Source organism: Crinia signifera, chromosome 19 (genome assembly GCF_055691185.1).
Source record: "Crinia signifera chromosome 19, ASM5569118v1, whole genome shotgun sequence".
Lineage (NCBI taxonomy): Eukaryota > Metazoa > Chordata > Amphibia > Anura > Myobatrachidae > Crinia > Crinia signifera.
Window position 1 is genome coordinate 71,027,992 of NC_139226.1, and position 26,286 is coordinate 71,054,277.

Consider the following 26,286-nt stretch of genomic DNA (forward strand, 5'->3'; position numbering starts at 1 on the left):
TGATTTTAGTTCTACCAGCTATACCCCTATTTATACTGTATCTTTCAACACACCCTGTAAGTTACCTTGTAATTTGTTTTTTTTTGTTTGCTATGTACGGCGCTGCGGACACTTTGCGGCACCTTATAAATAAACATACTACTACTACTACTACTACTACTACTACTACTAGGTTCCCATACACATACCAATTACCCTGGACTTTTTGTGCTAAAATAGCATCGCATCCCATGCACAACTATGCTATTTTAGCACAAAAAGTACCGGGTAATTGGTACGTGTTATGGGCACCTTTAGACCTGTAAAATGCGCATTGTTGGGAAAATCTGTGTTAAGGCATCAAAGAGTATGTGTATGTATTGATAAATAGAAATGCAATTTTTTTGTTGCAATCTACCTACCTAAATTTGTCCTGTCTGGTTATGCATTACATCTATACAAAGGCACAAATGTTAATTGGTGGTACTTCTTACAGGAACTACTAGTTCATGGACCAAAGGTTTGGTAACCAATCGCTACATACAGTATTTCTTGCAACAAGGAATAATACTGTACAGTGTCACTCGCATTGCTAAATAAGCTGAAGGGCTTTGGCCTGGTAATATCATAATATTGGTAATGTCTATAGCCTATCTAAATGTATAATAGTTCAGCCTTATTTCAGATGTTTAGAGATCTAGGGGAGAACATCAATTACCAATATGGTGAATGATACATCTTCTTTAGATAGCTATAGGATAATTATGAGGAACCTTCATAATCACCTTCAACTTTAGATCTTGAATCAGTTCTAATAGTTCAGGAGATTCTTTCTTCAACAACTTTCTCTTCTCCTTGTCAGACATTTTCTCAAAGTCTTTCACAATTTTATTCTCAGACTGCTTCTCCTCACTTGATTTTTCTCCAAACTCCTAGATACAAATGGTGCATGTAAATAAAATGTATTTGCCGACAACCAATGCAATAAACAAAACCATTAAAAGTTGGATTCAAGAAGATAAGCAGCATCTTAACTAAAGTCAACAGGATTGTGACATTTGGAAGCTTTTACTTCCATTATTGCTTTAAGAGAAATGAACTTGAAATTTGGAAAACTAAATTAACAATATAATGGTAACTACATGGTAAAAGTCATAACTGCCTGGTCAGAGAGCGTAAAATTCAAGAGTAAAGGACCATCTAAACACCTGAAGGAAACAACTGACGGAATATCACTTAATTCAGAAACACAGAATCTGATGGCAGATACGAACAACCGGGCACATCTGCTCTTCCCTAAACATATGTACATGCATCTACTTAAACACAAGGTTTAGCTTTTGTTTTCTGCAAGAGCCAATTAATACATTTTCGGCTTGTGTGAGGAGAGTGGAGTACCCAGAGGAAAATCATCTAAGTACAGGGAGAATATACAAACACCACAATAGTTACAGCTGTGGTGGGAATTGAACCCATGAGCGCAGTGCTGAGGCACAATTTGAGGGATACAAGAACCAGATAACCATTCAACTCAAATCTTGAAAAACAAAAAAACCATGGTACCATAACCGGTATAACTCTGAGGTCACAAATCCTTTGCAGAGGCTGAATGGGCATTGAAACGGTGATGTGGACTTAAAGATCCAATGATTGAATATTGGTTGCAGACAACCATTGGTTTTTCTATAAATGGTCGAGATCCAATGGTTCTCTACCATTGATGGCAGTGAGGCAGCAATGTTTATTTTTATACCTAGGCCCAGGGCAAAGGAGCCTAGCCCCCTTTGAAGGTTTCATTCCATTGAGGTTTATCATGATGGCCATTCATAACATGTAGGCTTATCAACTTACTTGGAGAAAATCTAGGCCATAATCTTCCTCATTGAGAGCCTTAGCCAAGCGCTTCTGGACATTCTGTGCTTCCTCCTCCTCTTCTGCAGCCTCAGTTTCCATCTCTTCCTTGTTTTTTTTTACTTCTTTAATAAAAATTTAAATGATAGCTTATTTATAATAAGACTTATTCAAAAAGAAAGGTATGGAATCAAGCTATGATAACATTTTCAAATGTCACGATTTATTGTGTAAATTATGTATGTGGTACAACAGCAATCAAACGTCAACTTCATGATTATTTTTTTCGGTACTTATGTAATATCTGGACTCCCGTTTTTCTTATGAGACCGCGTCCCCTCGCGGGGCTCGCTGCGCTCACCACGCTTCGGGCACGGTGGCTCGCTGCGCTCGCCACACTATATAAAATCAACTCCATGCGTAGTTGGATAGTAGGGGTATGAAAAAATGGGGTGCATTTAACATGGGAGTCCAGATAATACATAAGTACCTTTTTTTCTACTATAAAGGAGTACCATGATGATTTTTTATGTGGTAGCAAAGTATACCTTTGTCAAATACCTAAAAAATAAAAATAAAATTGTGATGTCGATGTGATGTCGATGTGTAAACAAAGTATTTTGGTTTGGATTTTTGAATTCAGGTGGAAAAGTTAACTTAGGGGTCCACATTTTGTGGCGATTCCTTAATAAACAAAAGTGATACCTAGAAAAAAAAATACGAAGGAAGAAGCCACGATTAGTAAATTTAATAAATTGATAAAATGTAATATTTAATAAAACTCAAGCTATGTACACAAACTTTGATTGGCTTTAGATTCGATTTTCTATTAGATCTGGCATTAGATCTTCCCTTTCAATTTGGAATTAGATCTGTACTTTTGCATTAGAAATTGATTTTGATATCGAATTCGATTTACATTCATGGTACATTGTACACCTTCGATTTACTGGATCAAATTTGATATTTCCTTAGCTCATAGTAAAATTTTCTGTTCGATTTTGAGAAAACGGGTGCCCGCATCGAAACGAATGCAGATCGAAAGTGTCCCAAAAACCATTCAATGTGGATTTGATTGTGCTTCTATAAGCAAAATCCAATTGAAAATAGGCAAAAATCAATGCATGTGTACACAGCTTAATTGTCAGACAGGATAGATATTTTTTTTTTTAACATCCTTTCTTATTTGAAAATTTTTCTAAAAAAAAATCTAAAATAGGTGGGGGACATTTACATGTTTTTGGGGGTGATCTGATGATCTTATTTACTGCTTAGTGCACTATATTACATATGAATTATGGTTAGAACACTTTTCGGTACTTGTTTCCTAGCACGGCGCCGACGATTTTCAGTCGTATGGCATCTTATGCATTTTATCGCATGCCATATAGCCGCATGCGATGCGATTTAAGCATCCTATACGATTTTTAATTGTATAAGCACCCTAATGGGTGCTTATGTCCAACAATGTTAAATGCACCACCACTATCAACGCCAACCCGCAGCGTGGCGAGCACAGCACGTGTACCTTTTCATACCCCCACTATCCACGTCGGCGTGGAGTTGATTTTAGATAGTGTGGCGAGCGTCTAAACCCGAAGCGTGGCGAGCGCCGCGATCCCCGCGTATTACTTTACATGTATTCTGCGTCCGCTTGCCATGCTTCGGGCTCGGTGGCTCGCTGCACTATCAACTCCACGCCGACGTGGATGGTGGGGGTATGAAAAGGTCGGAGGACGCATACCGCTGCGCTCGCCACACTTCGGGTTGGCGTTGATAGTGGGGATGGCGTGGGGGTGCTTTTAACATTGTAAGCACCCCTTACGGTGCTTATACAATTAATAAACTTATAGGGGGCCCATTTAACCTTGAAAACACCCATTAGGGTGCTTATACAATTTTAAATCGTATACCATTGTATATGGCATACAATGCAATGGTGAACTATTTAAAATTGTATAACATCGGCTGCCATCGCATCGCATACCATTGTATGGCTTATGGTATACAATGCTATGGGCGCCGTGCTAGGAAACAAGTACCCACTTTTCTACTAGAATTTTGTCTAACCCTTTTTTAAATGTTGCCATTAAGTCTGCCATAACAACTTTTTATAACTTAACTGCCCTTACTGTGAAGAAACATTGACAATTTAGGTACTACCCTCATAACCCTCAGAGGCACTCATATTATATAGCTTCACTTCTGGACTTGCAACTTGGTGGAACAGCTATGCTATTACTGGTGCCGGTCCTTGTTTTTCCCTCCGATTTCCCTATAGATTGTAAGCTTGCAGCAGGGGCCTCCAACCTATATGTCTGGTTTGTTTTACCCAGTTTATTCTTTCAGTGTTGTCATCAGTTGTAAAGCACAACAGGATGTGCTGCGCTATATTAAAAACTGTAACTAAATAAAAAATAAATAAATAATGTATTTGAATTCATTAGGCAATCCAATGAAAAATAGGGGAAATACTTATCAATTTCTGGGAGAGCTGCATGCCAGAAGGCTATCTCCCAATCTGGCCCGACAGCTGTTTCGGAGTACTACCTCCTTCATAAAGGAGCCTAGATAGTTCTGGCCTTGGCTCTCTTGGGTGTATGCTATATAGTACTGGAAATTTATTTATCTTAATTTTGCATAGACACTTACAGACTTCTTCCTCTCTAGTAAACACGGATGAAAAAGCGTTCAGTACCTCTGCCTTTTCCCTAATCAATTCACCTCCTCACTCCTTATGAGACAGAACTTTTAACCATTGAGAATATATATGAATATATATATATATATATATATATATATATATATATTTTTTTTTTTTTATTGTGTAATTTTTTTATTGAGCAAAAAGTATTTCAGCACAATTGTACATTGAGAAAGCATTACATTTAGAAACTGTAAGTCACGACAGTATATGTTGACAATAATAAACAAGTTCCATTCAGCAAAGTCCAAGTTTGGGTCTCAGTTATTCAGTGGTAACAAGTGCATGAGTAGATGATGTTGCTGTACAAATTATGCTATTTCTATAGACACATTTTATATTTTTCATTAAACACACCCCAGAGCATAACAAAAGAACCCCCCCCCAATGAATAAATGAATACGATAAAATAAAGGGTACCCACAAGCTCTTAGTTTTGAGATGTGCGTAGGGGAGAGAAGTGACATATACATGCTATGAGGGAGAGCACATGTAACAATAGTGAATAGGTGTGATCTGTATCAACAAAGAAGTGATCACTTCTTTGTTGATACAGATCACACCTATTTATCTTTGATACTCACTTATTCTAACTATGTACCTTCTTCTCTGATCATTATCAGACATCAGATCACCCCCTGCCTCTACACATCAGTGTATTCACACTGAAGCAATATTTTTCCAATCTGGTATCCAATTTAATATACACATGAGGAGATTTCTCTCCCAATCCATCAATATATTTTAATATTGGCATCATATATGCAGACCATATAAATCAATTGCGGCCGCAACAGCAATAAAAGTAACTGACTTTAGGGTCATCCATCAGTGTCGTCGGACACACAATGATATCATTGACCAGCCTCATGTAATGCTATCGATTTAATCTATATTTAACATGGGACTCAACCCTGCCGTGTATGCCCGTGTATTGGGAGATCTGCATATACTTACTCGCATGTGACAACGCACTAATTGCCCAGTGTGAACTACGCTCTCTATTAAGGTCTTTTTCTTTATTTATTTATCATTCCTTTTATTATCGTTCAACCAATCCTGCCAACAATGTGTACGCACGTATTCTCTGAGGATACTGACCAAAAGGGTGTTTCTCTATTAACCAATGGAAGTGCTAATACCACGCCCTTACGAATTAGCATATGCATGAGCCAGTGGGTATTTAAATGGTTACCTGGCACCACTCAGGTTGGTCCTGACAAAGCTAATAGCGAAGAGTACGCCGACCGTACCTTCGTGGCTACCCCCCACTCCCCTTACTCATTGAATGTATTTTGATCTGTCTAGCGTAATATTTACATTATAGGTACTCGTGGTCCGTGTGTCAGACTAGTTCCGTGAACACCAGGTCCAGTGTGGGAGACGCAGTGTGTGACACGTAGCACTGCGACCTCCGGGACTCTAGGGCACGAACCACCCGCACGGCTCAATTCGTACTGAGCACTGCGCTCCTGTGCCATTAACGTGTCTACCCCTAGCCGGTTACCACCCGTGCTCCAAGGGGCATTCACTGTTAAGCAGACGGAAGCTCCTCCACATTTTCACTGTACTCCGGGCTGTCTAGCCTCACGAATTGAAATAGACACGCAGCAGCACGTAGTGAGAGATCAGTATATGTGCTTTGGAGCACTTCAGTCACTTTACTGACACTACTAAGTTTGATTATATCTGTTTTGACACCGTAAGATCACGTTTGTACCCAATAAACTCTACCAATGACAGCGTATCAAAAACACTAATTAAAGTGATTACACTACAATTCGGGAATGGGGGGGTTCCACGTTGTAAGGATAGAGATATCCTTTTTTATTACATGTTATGTGTTTAATGTCTTTGTGTCTGTCATATTTTCGCTACATTTTATCTTTCAATTAAATAAAAGTTACATTTTATTACGTATCCTTCAGGTGCATCACACAGAGACACCCTTTCTCTTTCCCCACAAACTTCTGTAGTGTAGGCTCTCCTGGCTCGTCCACAAACCCTGGAACTGGTGATCCAGAGTTACCGCTCCCCAGCCCCGAAGGGAAGGCTGGCGTCTGTGGTGAGGAGAGTCCACTCCCATATCCCGAATCTCCTGCCTCTTAGTAGGTTTTCGGAGTTGAGCCACCACAGCAGAGACTGACGGGCTCGAGGGGATAGGGTCACCTGCTGCTGAAGGTGTAGGCGAGATCCTGACCACTGACGGAGGAGAGACAAACGCAAGTGGAAGCGACCGTACTGTTCCGCCTCGAAAGAGGACACCCCTCTTTCCTAAGAGTCTGGTACAGAGGTGTACCGATACCTGCTGACACCGTAGAACCAACCGGACCAGGACCTGCAAAGACTGAACCTTGTCGGCCGGCAGAAAAACCTTCATCTGCTGGGTATCCAGAATCATCCCCAAGAAAAGAAGGCGTGGAGACGATGGAGCTGAGACTTTGTGAAGTTCAGAATCCACCCATGAGTGATAAGTCTCCTGGGTGAGCCGTATGTTTGACAATAGAGCCTCCCCCTTGAACGATTCTTCAGCAGAAGATCGTCCAAGTAAGAGATGATAGTCACCCCTTGAGACCTGAGGACTTCCATCATCACCTTGGTGAAAACCCTGGGGGCCGATGAGAGACCAAACGGCAGGGCCTGAAATTGCCAGTGTTGGTCCTGTACTGAGAAGCGGAGGAAGGCCTGGTGAGGAGGCCAGATTGGGATGTGCAGATACGCGTCCCTGATATCCAGAGATACCAGGAACTCCCCCTGTTCCAGTGCCTGTATCACCGACTGCAGGGACTTCATCTTGAATTTGACCGCTTGTAAATACGGATTCAAATCCTTTAGATTTAGTATAGGTCGTACCGAGCCGTCCGGTTTCGGTACAAGGAACAGACTGGAGCAGTATCCATGAGTACGCTGATCCTCGGGTACTGGTATCAAAACTCCCGTTGTCCGCAGCTTGGTGACCGCTGACAACAGAAGCTGCGCCTAGTCCCGCGAGACCGGTCCTGAAGAACCTGTTTGGGGGAGACAACCGGAAAAGGATCTGGTAACCCTGGGTTACCAGATCCCTTACCCATGAGTCCTGACAAGACTGCAGTCAGATGGGACAGTAGGACTGCAGTCGGGCCCTGAGACCCTGGGATCCCCCAGATGAGATCGGAGACCATCATGCAGATGGCTTTGTTGACTTGGGTTCCTGGATGGTGGCAGAGGCACCTCTGCCGTGTCCTCTAGAACCACTTGACAGAGCCCCACCTCTGGAACGGCCTCTGAATCTGCCTTAAGGGCGAAAAGAAGGCCTTGGTGGGGTCCTTCGAGTTGTCGGAGGAGCCGCTGAGGGAAGGAAGTGAGATTTACCTCCCGTTGCTTGGGATATCCACTTTTTGAGCTCAGGCCCGAAAAGAACCTCCCCATTAAATGCCAGGGCTTCCACCGCTCGCTTGGACTCTGCATCAGCCTGCCATTGGCGCAACCAAAGGGCCCTGCGAGCTGAGATGGATAAGGCCGAAATTCTGGCTGCAACCATGCAGACATCAGAAGAGGCTTCCATTAAATACATGGATGCCTCTTGGATCTGTTCAGCAAGCTGAACAATGGAGGCAGGGTCAGAACCCTCACGAACCTCTGTTAGGATCTGAGATGCCCATACCCCCATGGCCTTATTTACCCAGCATCCGACCTGAACCGGACGCTGAATAACCCCAGCTGCAGAAAAGAGGTTCTTAAGGGTTACCTCTAACTTACGGTCTGAGGTGTCCTTAAGAGTGGTAGCTCCTGGTACCGGGAGAACTGTCTTCTTTGACAGTCGTGAGACCGACGAGTCCACCACTGGTGGAATCTCTACCCTCGTCCTACCATCCAGTGGAAGAGGGTAAGTTGACAGAAACCTCTGAGGCACTTGGAATTTTTTGTCATGACCCCAAGCCTGCAAAACATGGTCATCTAATTCCTCAGCTGGAGGAAAAGTGGGTGTCTGTTTTGTTTCTTCCCAAAAAGAGAAGGACGGACCGGAATGTCTGTTTCATCCATCACCTTACAGGCAATCTTAACCATTGGTGTTCGGTCTTCCACCCCTGAGTAGCTGGAGCCGGCTCCTGCGTATAAAACGCTTGAGCATCAGTATAAACCTCATCATCATTAGCTGGGGGGACAAATACGCCCTCCTCCAGATCGGGCATATCATCATACTCCCTTGAATCCCCAGAGAGTGGTAATAACCTCTTTCTGTGCAAAAAAGGAGGATTTTGCCTAGAAGATGAAGCTCCAGCGCCCTCTGCTGGCTTCTGGCACTTTATCTCTTTGAGCTGCTGAGAGCTCAGTGGACAACAGACATGACATCAGCAAGCTGTGATGCACAAACGGAGGTCTGCACAGGAGACTGTGCTACGGGGGGGGGGGGGGGGGGTTAGAAGTGCATTTATCACATATTGAGCCTCCCTCTTTAGAAGGTGTAAATCTTGCATTACACTTCTTGCAAGTAACCCTCTTGAAGTTACCCCCTGCCATGGTAAAAGCACCCAGTAATCACCACACACTACCACACTGACACAGAGAGTAGGTATATGATAGGCAGTAATATGTATGGAGAGAGTGAAAGAGCCGTCACAGAGCCTAAACAGCGCTATGGTATATAATACAGGAGACCTATAGCCCTATTTGAGACACAGCCCAAACGGTCTCCACCTAGCTCTAAACCCCACTGTAACTCACAGACCGGTAGAGCTTTCAGCAGGACGGTCACCAGGGGACAAGGAATCGCTCAGCTGTAGTCTTAGGCAGAGATCTACAGCGAAATAATGGAGCCTCCAGCAGCGTGTTCAGCGGCGCCAATTCGCCCAAAATGGCTGCCGTGACTTTGCAGGGAACACTGGGGTATGCCAGGGCCTGCTGGGAAGCACCGCTCGGTGACTCCGCCCCTCGCTCGGCAGCTCCATCACCCATAATGGCACCAGGTTTGAAAAACCCTCTGCTGCACCGCCGTTTGTGTCCCTGACCTTCCTCTAGCAGAAAAGCAGGCTAATACTCACAATTGCTGCGGCACTGCTGTCCGCGGTGGGGCTGGGGGAGGATCGGGTGCGCGCCTCGTATGAGCGGCGCCTGTTGCATCTCCAGAGACGGTGGTCTCGGTCAGCCAGGGAGCTGGGCGCAAACCATATAAGCAGCAGCCGGCTCCCTCCGGCAGGCTCCCGCGTTGCAGGCAGATAGTAGGGTACTTGTTTCCTAGCATGGTGCCCGTCTCATTGATTGTATGCCTTAAGTTTAAGGTACTTAAGGCATACAATCAACGCGATGGACCCAATTTTCTGTCAATCACCAGGGTACTTGTTTCCTAGCATGGTGCCCATCTCATTGATTGTATGCCTTAAGTTTAAGGTACTTAAGGCATACAATCAACGCGATGGACCCAATTTTCTGTCAATCACCAGTTCATTTGCCGGTGAAACAGAAAATCGCGTCCATCGCGATCCATTATAATGGGCCGCGATGCGACCGACGCGATCAAAGTGATTTTCCCATAGAGAATAATGTTAAATTATTTTTCAAGTCAAAATCGGGTTGATCGCGGCTCATTATAATGGGCCGCGATGCGATCAACTCGATTTTACATAGGGGACAATGGGAAATGGGCCAATATGGCCCATTTCTCATTGGGTATGGTTCTAAACCAGGCATGTCCAACGTTGGCCCTCCAGATGTTGTGAAACTACACATCCCAGCATGCTTTGCCACAGTTTTGCAATTAGAGAATGGTAAAACTATTGCAAAGCATGCTGGGATGTGTAGTTTCAAAACATCTGGAGGGCCAACGTTGGACATGCCTGTTCTAAACTATGTTTAACCCCTTCCTGACACAGCCAGTTTTTGCCTTCCTGACAGAGCCCTTTTTTTCAAATCTGACATGTATCACTTTATGTGGGGATAACTTTTTTTTGCTTTTACTTATCCCAGTGATTTTGAGATTGTTTTCTCGTGACACATTGTACTTCAAATTAGTGGTAAATTTGGGTCGATACAGTCTGTGTTTTTTTGTGAAAATACCAAAATGTCGTAAAAAAATGGAAAATTTAGCAATTTGCAAAATGTTAAATTTTCTGCTTGTGAGACAAATAATCATACCACTCAAAATAGTTAATAACTAACATAGACCATATGTCTACTTTATGTTTCCATCATTATTTCAACTTCCTTTTATTTTTTTTGGACACTAGGAGGCTTACAATATGAATAACAAATTCTCAAATTTTCAAGAAAATTTCAAACACTGATTTTTTTAGGGACCAGTTCAGTTCTGATGTGACTTTGAGGGACTTGTATGTGAGACACCCCCATAAATGATGCCATTTCAAAAACTGCACCCCTCACAGTATTCAAAACAGCATTTTGGAAGTTTTTTTAACCCTTTAGGTGTTTCACAGGAATTAAAACAAAGTGTAGGTGAAATTTCAAAATTTCATTTTTTTTGCAGATTTGCAATTTTAATACATTTTTCTAAGGAACACAGTAGATTTTACTAGAGAAATGTGACTAAAAATTGATTCCCCCAATTCTTTTGTTTTCATAAATATCCTATATGTGGCCCTAGTGTGCACGTTGACCAAACCACAGGCTTCATAATAGAAGGAGCACCTACTTGATTTTGGAGCCTCCTTTTTATGAGATTATTTTTTAGGCACCATGTAGGTTTCTAGGCACCATAAGATGCTAAAATTTAGGAACCCCCCCACAAGTGACCCCATTTTGCAAACTACACCCCTCAGGGAATTCATCTAGGGGTATAGTGTACATTTCAAACCCCCAGGGGTTTCACCAATTTTGATACAACTGGGCAGTGAAAATGAAAAATTACATTTTTTTACACAAAAATGCAGTTCTGGCTCAAAATTTTTCATTTTCAGAAGGTATGAAGGAGAAAAAGCACCCCAAAATCTGTGCCCCAATTTCTCCCGAGTATGGCAATGCCTCATATGTGACCAAAAAATACCAGTTGGGTGCATGGCAGGACTCAGAAGGGAAGGAGTGATTTTTGGATTTTGCAGCTCAGATTCTGGTGGAATGAATGGTGGGTGCTATGTGGCATTAGCAAGACCCCCGAAGCACGGTGAAATGATGAACCTAATAATCCATAGATGTGTGGTATATTTTAAAACACTCCTTTATACATAGGCCGGGTTTGTCGGGGCAAGTTTCACAGTGGAAAATCGTTTCCTTTCTTATTCCCTTTTTATAGCAAACTTTGCACCTTTTTTGTGTCCTGCCCTTTCTTGCAGTGGAGGGGATTTCGTTAGGAAAATTCTGCCCTGGTACAATACGGGGGCCAGTACTAGAAGTACTGGGGCCCTCTGCCTGCTGGTTCCCAAATATTAGGCCCTTTATGACTTCCTCTTGAAAGTGCATAAATGTCCCCCCCTGGCTGGTAGAACGGAATAGCACGTAAGCGTTATACAGTGCCATCTGGATGATATACACGGCCAGCTTCTTGTACCAGATTTTTGTTTTCCGCAGGGCACTGTACGGCTTCAGTACCTGATCTGAAAGATCCACTCCGCCCATGTACCTATTGTAATCTAGGATACAATTAGGTTTTGAGGTGTGGGTACTGGTACCTCGTACAGGGATGGAGGTGGTACTGTCTCCATGAATTGTTGTCAGTATAAGGACATCCCTCTTGTCCTTATATTTGACCAACAACATATTTTCGGTGCATATTCCCCTGCTTTCACCCCTTCTCATTACTTGGGCAATGTGCGTATTTGGGAGGCCTCTTTGGTTCTTACGCACAGTACCGCAAGCTGCTGTACCTCTTGAACCAAGGGCCTTACAGGGGGATGCTAGTGTAAAAGTTATCCACATAGAGGTGATAACCTTTATCCAGGACGGGGTGCACTAAATCCCAGACAATTTTTCCACTAACACCTACGAGGGAGGGGGGGCATTCTGGCGGTTCAATTCTTGAATCCTTCCCTTCATATACCCTAAACCTGTGGGTGTACCCTGAGGTGCTTTCACACAGCTTATACATTTTTATGCCACACCTTGCCCTCTTACTGGGAAGGTACTGGCGGAATTTAACCCTTCCTTTAAAATGTATAAGGGACTCGTCAATACAAATAATTTTTTCAGGGATGTACATCTCTGCAAATTTGGCACTGAAATGATCAATGACCGGCCTGACTTTGAATAGCCGGTCAAAGGTGGGATCATCTCTGGGTGGGCACAGTGTATTATCGGTGTAATGTAAAAATTTAAGGATTATCTCAAAACGAGCCCGAGTCATGGCCATACGGTAAAATGGGGTGCTGTACAGAACATCTGTACTCCAATATTGCCTAATTTCTGGCTTTTTTACTATACCCATATGTAACACCAGACCCCAAAACGTCATCATCTCTACTGCATCTACAGGGGTCCACCTAGCAAATGATGACGTGGGGTTTTGAGCAATAAACTGCTGGGCATATAAATTACTTTGGTCCACCATTAAATTTATAAAATCATCAGAGAAAAATAATTTGAAAAAGTCAATTTCTCTGAGACCTGCTGAATCAAATTGGATTCCTGGGATGGCCAAAAACTCAGGAACCTGGGGCTCAAAATTGTCTGGTGGTGGGGTCCATACGGGATCAATCATTTGGGGGGGGATCTCAGCTGCTCTACAGGGGCGTCTTCGAGGGGGTCCCTCATCAGCAGAGGAGGAAGAGGAGCTTAAGGCGAATCCTTCAAATTCCCCGCTTGCATCACTGGCTGTGTCAGAGTCAGAGGCAAGCATGGCATATGCCTCCTCCGCTGAATACATTCTTCTGGATGACTGGGATGACATTTGGGATGACATTTTTATTTTTGTGTTTCTGTATGTGTAATGTTTCAACACGTGTATAGTGTAGGGGGGGTACAAACTTTATTTCAACACGGGGGGTATGTAGTGTGTAGTGTGTATGTAGTGCAGAAAAAAAAAATACTTTATACAGGAATTTGATCCCAATAAAAAAAAAAAAAAATTGAAGGGGTAAAAAAAAAAAAAAAAAAAAAAAAAAAAAGGTCCTGGGCCAAAAATTGAGCACAGATGTTGGTCAGTAACGTCCGTCACTGAACAGCGCTCAAAGGCAACAGGACACCCACAAAAACAACGTGGGTGTAAAAACAAAAAAAAACAATTTTAAAAAAACTGCAGAAAAAAAATGATATCAACCTGTGCCAAAAATGCTGTTCAGTGATTGTACGTCACTGATCAGCGGCCACAGGACACCCACAAAAGCAACGTGGGTGTAAAAACAATTTAAAAAAAATTTCCACAGCACTCTCCAAAAAAAAAACAATTTAAAAAAACTGCAGAAAAAAAAATGATATCAACCCTGTGCCAAAAATGCTGTTCAGTGATTGTACGTCACTGATCAGCGCTCAGCGGCCACAGGACACCCACACAAGCAACGTGGGTGTAAAAACAAAACCCCACTGCACTCTCCAAAAAAAAAAAAAACTGCAGATCAGTGATGCAACACTGATTAGCAGTGAGGGGCAGCAGACACACAACCTGACAGGGTACATATATAAAAAAAAAAAAACCTGGACCCCCAAAAAGTTGCTGATTAATTTAAACCACAAAATATAGCACTCTCTATCACTATCTGTCCCTATCTCTCACGATCTGTGACTCTATGACACTGCAGCAGCAGCACACACAGAAGTCACAAGATCCAGGAAGTATCCAGCTGCTGGCAGCATGCTACCAGCGGTGATCAGGCAAGGATCAGGTAAGCATCACGACAGATTGGCACGGTGACCGCTCTGCACGCAATTCCAGACCGGAATGGCATCTGCAGTGCAGTCACCGTTAGTTTAAATCACGCGCCTTGGCTGTGATTGGTCCGTGGGTCCCACGGACCAATCACAGCCTTGGGGGCAGGTGGGGTGAGGTGTCGTCGTCACCGATGACCCCCTCATGCCCCCTGACGCCCGGCGGTGATTGACACCTGTGTTACCGAGCGTCTGATTCGCCGGTAACACAGGAAAACGCTGTGAATGGCTGTTCACACTGAACAGCCAATCACAGCGATCGCCGACGGGGGGGGCGGCATCGCAGCCCCCCCTGGGCATGCAGGGACATGTCTGCTGTCAGGGACAGCAGACATCGTCCCTCTGTCCCCGCGTCTATAGACACGGGGACAGTTTAAAGTCATGACGTATATATACGTCATGTGTCGGGAAGTACATCCCGGCCATGACGTATATATACGTCAAATGTCGGGAAGGGGTTAATGCCCCCCCATTGTTAACGCCACCCCACTATTGACGTGAACCCGAAGCGCGGCGAACGCAGCAAGCCCGTGAGGGGCGGCGGTACGCGTCCTCCGACCTTTTTATACCCCACTATCCACGTGGAGTTGATGTTATAAAGTGTGGTGAGCGCAGCGAGCCACCGAGCCCGAAGCGTGGCGAGCCCCTAGAGGGGATGCGTGTACCCGTGAAGTTATGCGCGTCCCCTCGCCTCGCCACACTTTATAAAATCAACTCCACGCCGACGTGGCTAGTGGGGGTATGAAAAGGTCGGAGGACGCGTATCGCTGCGCTCACCACGCTTCGGGTTGGCGTCTATAGTGGGGTGGCGTTAACATTGGCGGGGCATTTAAAACATGAGGGGGGGGGGTGTTTCTGTTAAAATGGGGGGGTCTTGGGGCTTTTTACATTGAAATCCATGTAAAATCGGGTCTCAGGGACCATTTTACATTGATTCCAATGTAAAAATCGGGTCGATCGCATCGCATGCCATTTGGTTGGCATGCGATGGAAGCGATTTTCCCGACCCGATCAATACAATCAAAATCGCGGGCGCCGTGCTAGGAAACAAGTACCGATAGTAGCAGCAACTATCTGCCTGTCCTCAAATGGCAAAATTTGCTGCTTTATGCCCTAATTACAAAAAGCCCAGGAGAGGAGCCAAATGTGACCTGCTCCCTTTTGGGCACGATCTAAGCCTGGGAGGGGAAGTAGAAGGGGAGGAGTTGGTCACACTAATTTATTTTTAAAGTGCCCATGCTCCTTGTGGTCACCTTCTATTCTCCAGTTTAACTCCAGTGACACCTAGTGGATGAAGGAGAAAGGTTGGGCTGCCCTAGTTGACCACTTATATTGTTGTTTTTGGAAGCTAACTTCCAATGAACCATGTTGTGATCACTGTTTCCCAGGTGCTCCCTTACTTTAGTTTTCTATACTAATTCTATATTATTGGTTATTATTACTGAGTCCAATATAATCGCTGCTTCTAATTAGTTCCTCATCTACTTGAAACATGTTTTTTCTTTTAGTGTTCTCACTTACCCAATGCAGGAGAGGTGACAAAATATGCATGTGTGTTTATGCCCCCATTAACGCCCATTCTGGTATAGCAGAAAAATTATTGTGATACTACCACATTTGGACTTGTGTGCAATTGAGAATTTTGATTCAAGTGATGGGTGAGCAAAAGTGCTGCTTTACATGTACAGTATGATGTCAATGCTGATACCTGATGTATTTACAGGAAAAAACACACAAGTGTCAAACAGGAACAGGAAAAACACAACATACTTTTCTTGCTGTAATCTTTGTAGTCTGTGTCATAATACAGTCTTTTTTTCTGACCCCAAGCCAATTCGTCTGGGAGATCTAAAACCATAGATAAAATCATTATTTCAAAGCACAATAAAATAGTATTTATCCAGTTGCATCACAAATTAACTTTTAGAGACATTGCATTATTGAGGTCTACATGCAACATTTAATTTTATTTAAGAACTGAAAGCCGTCGATCATTGTAACAATACACGTGTACAGGAAAATGAGTTTTTTGTATAAAATGAATTATGTCATGGTTAACTCAATGTTAAGCAAATGGTACAAAAAAGCGCAGTTTAAAATATGAAATGTTTAAAATTTAAGCAGAACAAACAAGGAAACAAATATCTAGTTTGGTAAAAAACATAATTTGTCCAAGCCAGATTTGTATAGCTGTGGAAACTCACTGAATTTGCAGAACATACTAGTTATTTTCATAGGTACTTATGTAGTATCTGGGCTGCCGATTTTGAAATCGGGTCCATCGCATACGACCATATCGCATGCGATGCGATGGACCCGATTTTTCCATAGGATTCAATGTTAAAATGGACTGAGTCCATTTTAACATGGAATTCAATGGGAAAAGGGGTCCTTTTCATACCCCTACTATCCAAATGGGCATGGAGTTGGATATAAACCTGCGGCGAGCGTAGCGAGCCACCGAGCCCGAAGCGTGGCGAGCAGACACAGAATACCGTCCGCTCGCCACGCTTCGGGCTCGGTGGCTCGCTACGCTCGCCACAGGTTTATATCCAACTCCATGCCCACTTGGATAGTAGGGGTATGAAAAGGACCCCTTTTTCCCCATTGAATTCCATGTTAAAATGGACTCAGTCCATTTTAACATTGAATCCTATGGAAAAATCGGGTCATCGCATCGCATGCGATTTGGTTGCATGCGATGCGATATCGCATCGCATCTGATTGTATGCCTTAAGTTAAGGCATACAATCAAAGAATCGGCAGCCCAGATAATACAGAAGTACCTTTTCATATTCTACAACGGGCATTGCAAAAAATCCCCAAATTAGAAATACCCTCACCCCCTTCAGAAAATTGGCAAAGAAAACAGACCATAATTTCGAAGATCATCTAAGTCACTTTCCATTGAACTACGGTCGTCCTCCTCCTCATCTTCTTCCTGAATATCAAGTGGCATAATCTCTTCCTATAGAAATAAGTTATAAAACATAAGAACCCAAAGAATTTGTCCTTCCAGGTGGCATTTTCTACAATGTAACAAAACTTCAAATTCCTTATATATCGTTTTGAAAAGATATTCTGCCTCTCGTGGATGATAAGGAATGGTATCATTGTATTTTTGGCATCTTATTCTCCACAGCAATTAATGTACATTTTATCCATATTGTCCCCTGTGTGTGTGTGTGCTGTTATCCTTATATAGTCTTGCCGGAAGTATCCAGGGGGAACGTTTAGCATCTCACCAAAAGGCAACCTCCACAGGGGATAATCAAGACAAACCAATTACCAGGTCATTGCTACATTGGATTATTGTTCCTATATAATATAGTAAATTACCAGGTAACTTGAAAGGCAGGAGTGCCCAGAAACAGGAGTCTTGAAGTGACGTTGCTGAAAGCAGTCACTGGTCCTTAATGCAGGATACTTATCCCTCCTGTGTGACAAGGATTGGCTGTCAGGAAGGAGGGTAATCCATAACCTATGGCTACAGATACAGAAGGCAGAACTAAATCATATGGGACACCGGGGTGTGGCTTGGTGTAGCATCGAGTAGCAGCAGCAGGGTGCTGCTCCCTCCACAGATCCCAACTATCATGCTGAAATGTCCCTGGTGAAACCCCAGAAAGAAACCCCAAGAAAAAACTGTTAATGCTGGGGTAAAAATTAGTAGTCTACATCCTACCTGCTCGGTGCAGATTATCAGCGAGGGCGCTGGCTGTGGGCAGCTCACAGACTAAAAGGAACTGAGTGTCCAGGCTGAGGTAGCATCTGGGCTTCTGGAGGTGTGCATGCTAGACTTACGGCAAGGGTGAGCGGATGGCGGGCAAGGACAAGTTGGCGGCAGCGCTGCAAGCGAGAGATAGCCACGGAGTTCCCTCTCGGTTTCCCGCCAACACTGAGAGCCGAACAGTAGCGCTACAAGCGGTGGGACTGCCGCAGAGATTCTACTTCTCCCCGCGGGTGCAGTGTTTTAGGCAGCAAAGCCAACGACGTTGTGACTGACGCAGAGGACCATCCTGAACCGCCGATATTGAGTGTTGGGCAGGAGCGCTACAAGCGGGGTGATCCGCAAAAAGCCCTCCTTTTCTCCTGCTGACACCGGGTGGTGGAACTACAAGTGACGCACAGCCATAAAGGATCCCCCCTCTCCATCCTTGAGGACACTGAGCCCAGCGGCAGTATTACAAATGGCGTGACGGCCACAAGGTCTCTTCTTCACCTCTGATGATACCAGGAGCCTGGTGGCACTGCTGTAAGTGGTGGGTCTGCCACTAAAGGTGTTTTCTTCCTCTATGACAATTTGCAAGTGAAGCTATGGTGTTAATGCTACTGGATGAGTGAAGGTTGTAAAGCCTCCCCCTCCTTCATAGGATTACAGATGCAGGTGGTAGGAGATTGTGAAGTTGCCTTCCTTCACCTATGATAAAAAGGCCTGCTGAATAACAAATCTTGGTTGGTGAGGAGGTGCCAGAGGGGCAGAGTTATATCAGGTGCTCCTGAATAGAAGTGACATTGCTATCTTTACCACTTTTTTAGATTTAACTCTCCTTTACGGACTTGTTGGCCAAAAAGAGAGAGCACAGGAGATACGCTGAGAGGAACATACAGAAACCTGACCCCTAAAACATGGACTAGAGGAGTTGTTAAAGAGATTAGTGGAGTTTAAACATTAACAACCACTCTGTCTATATTATTATACAAGTTAACTTCCCTGTGGACTCTCCTTATTCACTCCAAAATAATTGAATTATGGGGAAAACTGGAGCTGCAGCTGCTGCTAAGCTAGAAAAGTATGCACGCAACACTCTTCCAGATCTAATACACAAAGTGTCCCAAGCTCATCAGCTCCACATGCTGAAATAGATAGCTCCATTAATGAGCCAGCTCACTCCACACAGCAAATACAAGCAATATCCGAATCTGAGCAAAGGGTCACAGAAAAAATTGGTCAAGTACAGATAGATATGTCCTTGCTTAGTCGCAATCCTGGCTCAGGGGTCATACCCTCCACTGGATCTTGTGGAACACATAGTTTGCCCGGGAAGGGGGCATCCTACCAAGCTCTGGTGTGGAGCGTCTGTGCTGTGTGGATTTACACAGGTTTCGGCTATCAGAATAAGAGAGTGAGCGCGCGAGCAAAAGAATAAGAGAGTGAGCGCGCGAGCAAAAGAATAAGAGTGAGCGCGCGAGCAAAAGAATAAGAGTGAGCGCGCGAGCAAAAGAATAAGAGTGAGCGCGCGAGCAAAAGAATAAGAGTGAGCGCGCGAGCAAAAGAATAAGAGTGAGCGCGCGAGCAAAAGAATAAGAGTGAGCGCGCGAGCAAAAGAATAAGAGTGAGCGCGCGAGCAAAAGAATAAGAGTGAGCGCGCGAGCAAAAGAATAAGAGTGAGCGCGCGAGCAAAAGAATAAGAGTGAGCGCGCGAGCAAAAGAATAAGAGTGAGCGCGCGAGCAAAAGAATAAGAGTGAGCGCGCGAGCAAAAGAATAAGAGTGAGCGCGCGAGCAAAAGAATAAGAGTGAGCGCGCGAGCAAAAGAATAAGAGTGAGCGCGCGAGCAAAAGAATAAGAGTGAGCGCGCGAGCAAAAGAATAAGAGTGAGCGCGCGAGCAAAAGAATAAGAGTGAGCGCGCGAGCAAAAGAATAAGAGTGAGCGCGCGAGCAAAAGAATAAGAGTGAGCGCGCGAGCAAAAGAATAAGAGTGAGCGCGGGAGCAAAAGAATAAGAGTGAGCGCGGGAGCAAAAGAATAAGAGTGAGCGCGGGAGCAAAAGAATAAGAGTGAGCGCGGGAGCAAAAGAATAATAGTGAGCGGGAGCAAAAGAATAATAGTGAGCGCGCGAGCAAAAGAATAAGAGTGAGCGAGCGAGCAAAAGAATAAGAGTGAGCGCGCGAGCAAAAGAATAAGAGTGAGCGCGCGAGCAAAAGAATAAGAGTGAGCGCGGGAGCAAAAGAATAATAGTGAGCGGGAGCAAAAGAATAATAGTGAGCGCGCGAGCAAAAGAATAAAAGTGAGCGAGCGAGCGAAAGAGAGAGATCATTTAGGGAGGTTCTTATTCCAGTGGATGTCGGTGGTGTTTAGCAGGTATGTTGGTCTTCCAAAGCAACAATTCATAGCTGCGGAACTACACATATACATCCATGTACACTATGGTAATGTACATTATATGATCAAAGTACAATACCAAATGCTCAGTCTAGGGTGCGATTACATTTTACACATGGTAGATTTCTCATTGTCCGTGCCAAGACCAAGTGGGGTGGTAGCCATAGGATCTATCTCAACTCTTTATTGATTTTATGTAGAAAAATCAATGGAGTTCAACTAGTAGCTGGATGCCCTCTAGGGTTGCTCAGGTGTCATCCTTTGAAGTACACTATGTGGGTTAGAGTGAGATAGGTGAGATACACTGGTCAGTGCCTTTTCTGAGGTTTCCCAGATACTCACTAATTCTAGTGTTTAAAGGTCAGATTATCATTCCTACATACTGTTTAAACTCATAGCAATTTATGTTATACTGTAGTTCTAACTTTTTTGGGCTTCTATAGTGGTCCCATATGTGGTATGTAGAGTTGCATTTCAGTTCTGTACTAACTTACTTAAGAAATACAGGGCTTAGTGATAGACTATTTTAGGATGATTTGGAAGGCATTCAGCCAGTGTCTCATCTTCCAGGAATGGACCAATGTGTCCGGATACTATTGTGTTATGAAATAAACTTAATCTTTACTATTACTTAATATTAATTGGTAAGTAATTGGGAAGATGTCATTTATTTAATCACACAACATATACAACAGGCCAAAAAGGTCAGGTCATATTATCAGGAAACATTGCCCTATTATGCTGTATATTTTTGCTATTGAAGTGTTGAATCATCGGCTATCGATGTTAGTCCTTACTGTGAAGCACTGTGGTGCTTTAAAAGTCGACAAAACTAATGTTAACTGGAAAATGGTTGGTGTTGGTAAAAAAGCCAATTTTACATGTGTTTTTGTCAAGATTACATAATAAAAATAATGGGACCTTTTATCTGTCTAGAACCAAGACACTGCAACTTTTAAGAGGTTGCTTAGTTACAATAACTCCACGTTACTTATGAACACTGCTGATTATCTTTGTGCACCTCACACACCTCGCTGTCCAACTGTTCTTCATCACTGTCAAATTGCACTCCTTTCTCCATCAGATTCTGTTAAAAAGACATATTGCTGGGCAGTGAGTCAATGGAAAAGAATAATTAAAACATGTCATTCCATCTGAAATGGACAGACGTTACAGATGTGTCCACATATATCTATCCTCCATGCGATACAATGCTCAATATTTTCATTGGTACTTGTTTCCTAGCACGGCGCCCATCGCATACCATACCATAAGGCATACAATGGTATGCGATGCAACGCGATGGCCGCCATGTCATACAATGTTAAAATTGTATATGGCATACAATGTGATGGTATATGATTTTAAATTGTATAAGCACCCTAATGGGTGCTTTCAATGTTAAATGGCCCCCCTATAAAATTAATAATTGTATAAGCACCGTAATGGTTGTTTATAATGTTAAAAGCACCCCCACGACACCCTCACTATGAACCCGTGTCCTACGACCTTTTCATACCCTCACTATCCATGTCGGCATGGAGTTGATTTTAGATGGTGTGGCGAGCCCCGCGCGGGGACGGGGAATACATGTGAAGTAATACGCATGCGCTTGAAACGCTTTGGGCTCGGTGGCTCGCCACACTATATAAAATCAACTCCAAGGCCAACGTGGATAGTGGGGGTATGAAAAGGTCGGAGGACGCGTACCGCTGCGATCGCCATGCTTCGGGTTGGCGTTGATATTGTGGGTGGAGTGGGGGTGTATTTCACATTATAATCTCGCATTAGGGTGCTTATACAATTTTTAATCGTATAGGGGCTTATACAATTTTTAATCGCATCGCATGCCATATGCCCGCATGCGATGAGATGCCATACAATGTAATATCGTTGGCGCCGTGCTAGGAAACCAGTACCTTTTCATTAGCTCAGGGCTTGACAAATTTTTCTAAAATCTAGGAGCCAAGACAAAAGTTTAGGAGGCAGACAAAGTAAATCTAAATTAAAGCAGTATGAAACATGACAAGTATATAACAAAAATGGCGGGTCATGTTACACATCAATACACCTCGCCAGTGGCATAACTATACATTTTGCTCCCCCCTGCGAACAAAGTTTGTGGTACACCCGTGTGTGTGTGTGTGTGTGTGTTCGTGTTATAAGCTGCAGGGGGTGTATGTTAGGTTTAGGCTGTAGTAAGGGAGATGGGTGGTGTTAGGCTGCAGATGGGAGGTGAATGGTTGGGCAGTGGGGGGGGGGTAAAGATAAGGTTAGTCTATGGGGGATGTATAGTTAGGGTTAGGCTACGTGGAAGGGGATGTATACTTAGAGTTGAGCTGAAGGGGAGGGGGGTGTATGATTAGGGTAGAGTAGTAGTGTATGATTAGAGTAAGGGGGGGGGGGGAATTATGTCAGGTTTTAGGGAGTGTGTACATCGCTACTAACCTTTCCAGATTTGCTTGAAAGGAGACTGCTTCCTGTGTGCCACCAGTGCCGGCTGTCATTGGCAGGGGGTCAGCCAGGAGCTGTGTGTCATCAATTAAGCCTCCTCTGCGCCAGGGTGCACGCCGGCTGCAGGTCCCGCAAGGGAACAAGTTAAAATGCCGACCAGCCTGGAGCTCCAGAGCCGCGCCACCTCCCTAACCTGCCGCTGGGACCTATTAGTCTTCTGTTCCAGCGGCTGGCCTGGCAGGCACTGTGCTCACAGGGGTCAGGCGGCCTGACTCCTAAACAACAGCGGCGTGTGCGGAAACGCAGAGGGGAGGTACACAGTCCTGGCTGACAGGATGCCGCAGTGAAACAGAAGTTTCAACCACTTAAAGATTTAAAAAAAAAAAAAAAAAACATCAGCGGCTGCGGGTCCCATGATTCCCTAGGCCAGGGACCTAGCTGGTCTGGGGCTGGTACCTCTCATGCATCTTCCCCCCGGTGTCACTCGGCAGATGCCCCCGGACCTCTGTCTCCTCCTCCCCGGCCGTAGCGATGCTGTAGACATCAGTAACCCGATGCAATCGCAATGTTCTGCTCTATTACACGGCTGAGCACTCTCTGGCTACATGTGCAGCGAGCGCGCGCAGCGCGGGGGGTTGTGAAAGGAGGTGGATTAGGCAGGAACTGGGACACACTGCTCCTGCGTGCTATCTCCGCAGCAAATGGCAGGCCAGAATCTAGTCGCCAGACAAGAAAATCTGGTCACCGTGGCGACCTGGGTTTGTCGAGCCCTGCATTAGCTCAAGCTGTTTGTGCGTCCTAGTCAGTATGTTTTGCAAATAAGATGTTAATTATGAGAAAAAGGTTGCAAAAAGACATCTGTGCTATTGAATCATTTTGGCTGTTTAACGTGAAAAGAAGCTAGAGGTGTGTGTGTGTGCGCGCTAGTATGTGAACTGTATCTTGTCATTTCATTATAAACATAAAAAAAGCAACAACAACAAAAGCTCTAAATTAGTAATTAGTGTTAATTCGATCATCCTGCACCTTATCAAATCTGTGCAGTTCCTATTTCCTGCCTGGGGTTTTCTAGCACAGTTGGGTTGGTGTTGAAATGCAAACCAGACTGTCCTGGAAGCAGCACAGTAGAAAGTGACTCCCCAGCCAAGAAAGTGGAACTGCACAGAATTTGAAAGGCACTAGAATGAACACTAAATAATTTATTGATTACAATTCAACTATTGGCTGCCAGGCCAATAATGTAATCCAGGAATGGCTCTCCTCTTACAGTTTAACTACTGTACACATTTGTAATAATTTTAGCAAGATTAAGTAATGCAAAACAAAAAAAAAAATATTTATATAGTAGCATCTACTCCAGCACTCGTTTGGTATGTTTACCAGTAGAATTCAGGCTCCGATGCCTTCCATGACTGGGAGTCCATCAAGCATGTAAAATAAGGCAGCACTCAGCAGATAGAGAGACACAGAGGATGAGGCACTCGTGGCTTAAATTCAATAAATGTAAACGGAGCCAGGGATAACACAACGGTTCAAATTATTATATCCATGGCTCAGTTTACATTTATGGAATTTAAGCCGCGAGTGCCTTATCCTCTGCGTCTCTATTGATCTTCATATGATGGCACCGGCTGCAGCTATGTCTGTTGTTGTCTGTGATAGATTATAATAAGGGGATTTTTGTAAGAACCCCTTTCTCTGAGTCCAGTCCGGTGACACAGCTAACCTTGGGATGTAGAAGGGTCCGCAGGAGCCAGGCACCTATGCTAAAGTCTTTGGGAGCAGGCTCCTCCCCTTCTGCATCCCACAATCCTTCAGTTCAACTTCAAGAGCACACTAGGATACAAATGCCTGAACATCTTATATGCATATTCATAAAACCATAACATGATAAAACATGAACGGTATAAGTTACTGAGCGTCAGGGGAGGGATCGCTGTGTCACAGGACTGGACTCAGAGAAAGGGGTTTGAATGGTAAGTTCTTACAAAAATCCCCTTTTCTCTTTCGTCCAGTCCGGTGACACAGCTAACCTTAGAACGTTCACGAGCTGGTACTATGGGAGGGTAGGAATGGGGAGAGAAAGAGGACTCTGTTTTTGGGGCACTCTTATGATATGATTGTTTGTAAATAAAACTTAGCTTTTAATTCATTATTTTAAAAAATATATATAGAGGGCTTCGACTCTTGGACAAGGTAGCCTTATTAGTTCAAAATCTGTCACCAGTCTTGCAGTGAGCTCTTTATAATATATGCTGTGCGCTGGAGATTTTGATAAAAAAAGTTCAGATTGGTTCCACACTGGGGCCAATTTGAAATAGTGATGTGCGCCTAGTGAGCCTTGCGGCTGATTATAGCTAGGGCACGTAAGAGGCGATGTTTTTTAGGATTTAGAGGGTTAAATTCCCTATTGTTGTGGAGACTGCTAGTTAGTTACAGTACAGTATTTTTGCACAATGAAAATGTGCTAAGCAATTATTTAAAGGATCTTATGCATGTAGTGTAGGCATATATTGTCTCTGTCGACTTAAGGCATATATCGCTTAATTATGCGCTGTTTATTTGTCTTGCTGAAAATTGACACACAGTATTTATGTTGGCACCGCCATGGTTTGTCTAAGGCTAATTACAGCTTAAATCACCATTCAGCTTAGATCACTGCCCTAAGTTGGGCTTCACACAATTAAACTGGCTGCTGAGCACATATACAAAAAAAGTGCTCTGCTTAAATTACTGCCCTGAATTGGGCTTTGCACAATTAAACTGGCTGCTGAGTACATATACAGAGAAGATACTCTGAGATCCGAGCTTCACAAAAACATAAATATATCTTTGTAGATGGATGTACAGAGATATGCTCTTAAATAGGGCTTCAGCAGATGTCGTTATAGGTGAAATGTAGACAGAGTATTGCTCATAAAAAGAGCTTCAACCAAACAACTCCTTGCTGCTTCGTATACACTGATTTGCAGTTTTCCGAATGCAGGCAACTGTGGCTAGTGTCAACTTCAATTAAGTATCAAATAACCTAGCTTTCCCTGTTCCATAACTGTGGATATTGAAACATAGTATGCACAATACAGTTCTTAACACAATCTAGATGTGCTGATCAGTTCATTTCAATTAAGTATCAGATAACTCAGCTTCCACTGTTCCATAACAGTGAATATTGAGACATAACATGCACAATACAGTTTTTAGCACAATCAAGAAGTGCTGATCAGTTATTCTAAAAATCTTGCGCATAAAATTCAAGTTTGTTTATTGCCTGTGTCGACTATGCATGCATAATGATATTTCCAGCACAGCTGACACTCTGTAACAATTTATAGTCAGTACTAATAAATTATTTGACTGTTAGATAGACCCTTAGGTTGCCAGTTGAGATTTCTTTCCTAGAGTCATGCAA

At 43.7% G+C, this 26,286-nt stretch overlaps 1 protein-coding gene across 3 annotated transcripts in view; it reads right to left on the minus strand.

The window, feature by feature from the left end:
- UTP3 (UTP3 small subunit processome component) overlaps nt 1-26,286 on the minus strand; it is a 101,201-nt gene that overhangs the window by 37,633 nt on the left and 37,282 nt on the right. For all 3 annotated transcript variants that reach the window (XM_083162767.1, XM_083162766.1, XM_083162768.1), the window contains 5 exons: nt 21,454-21,510; nt 17,195-17,288; nt 16,091-16,168; nt 1,831-1,955; nt 765-911 (listed from right to left, as the gene is read on the minus strand). In XM_083162767.1, coding sequence (XP_083018893.1) covers nt 765-911; nt 1,831-1,955; nt 16,091-16,168; nt 17,195-17,288; nt 21,454-21,510 — 501 coding nt within the window. The remainder of the gene's footprint in view (nt 1-764; nt 912-1,830; nt 1,956-16,090; nt 16,169-17,194; nt 17,289-21,453; nt 21,511-26,286) is intronic.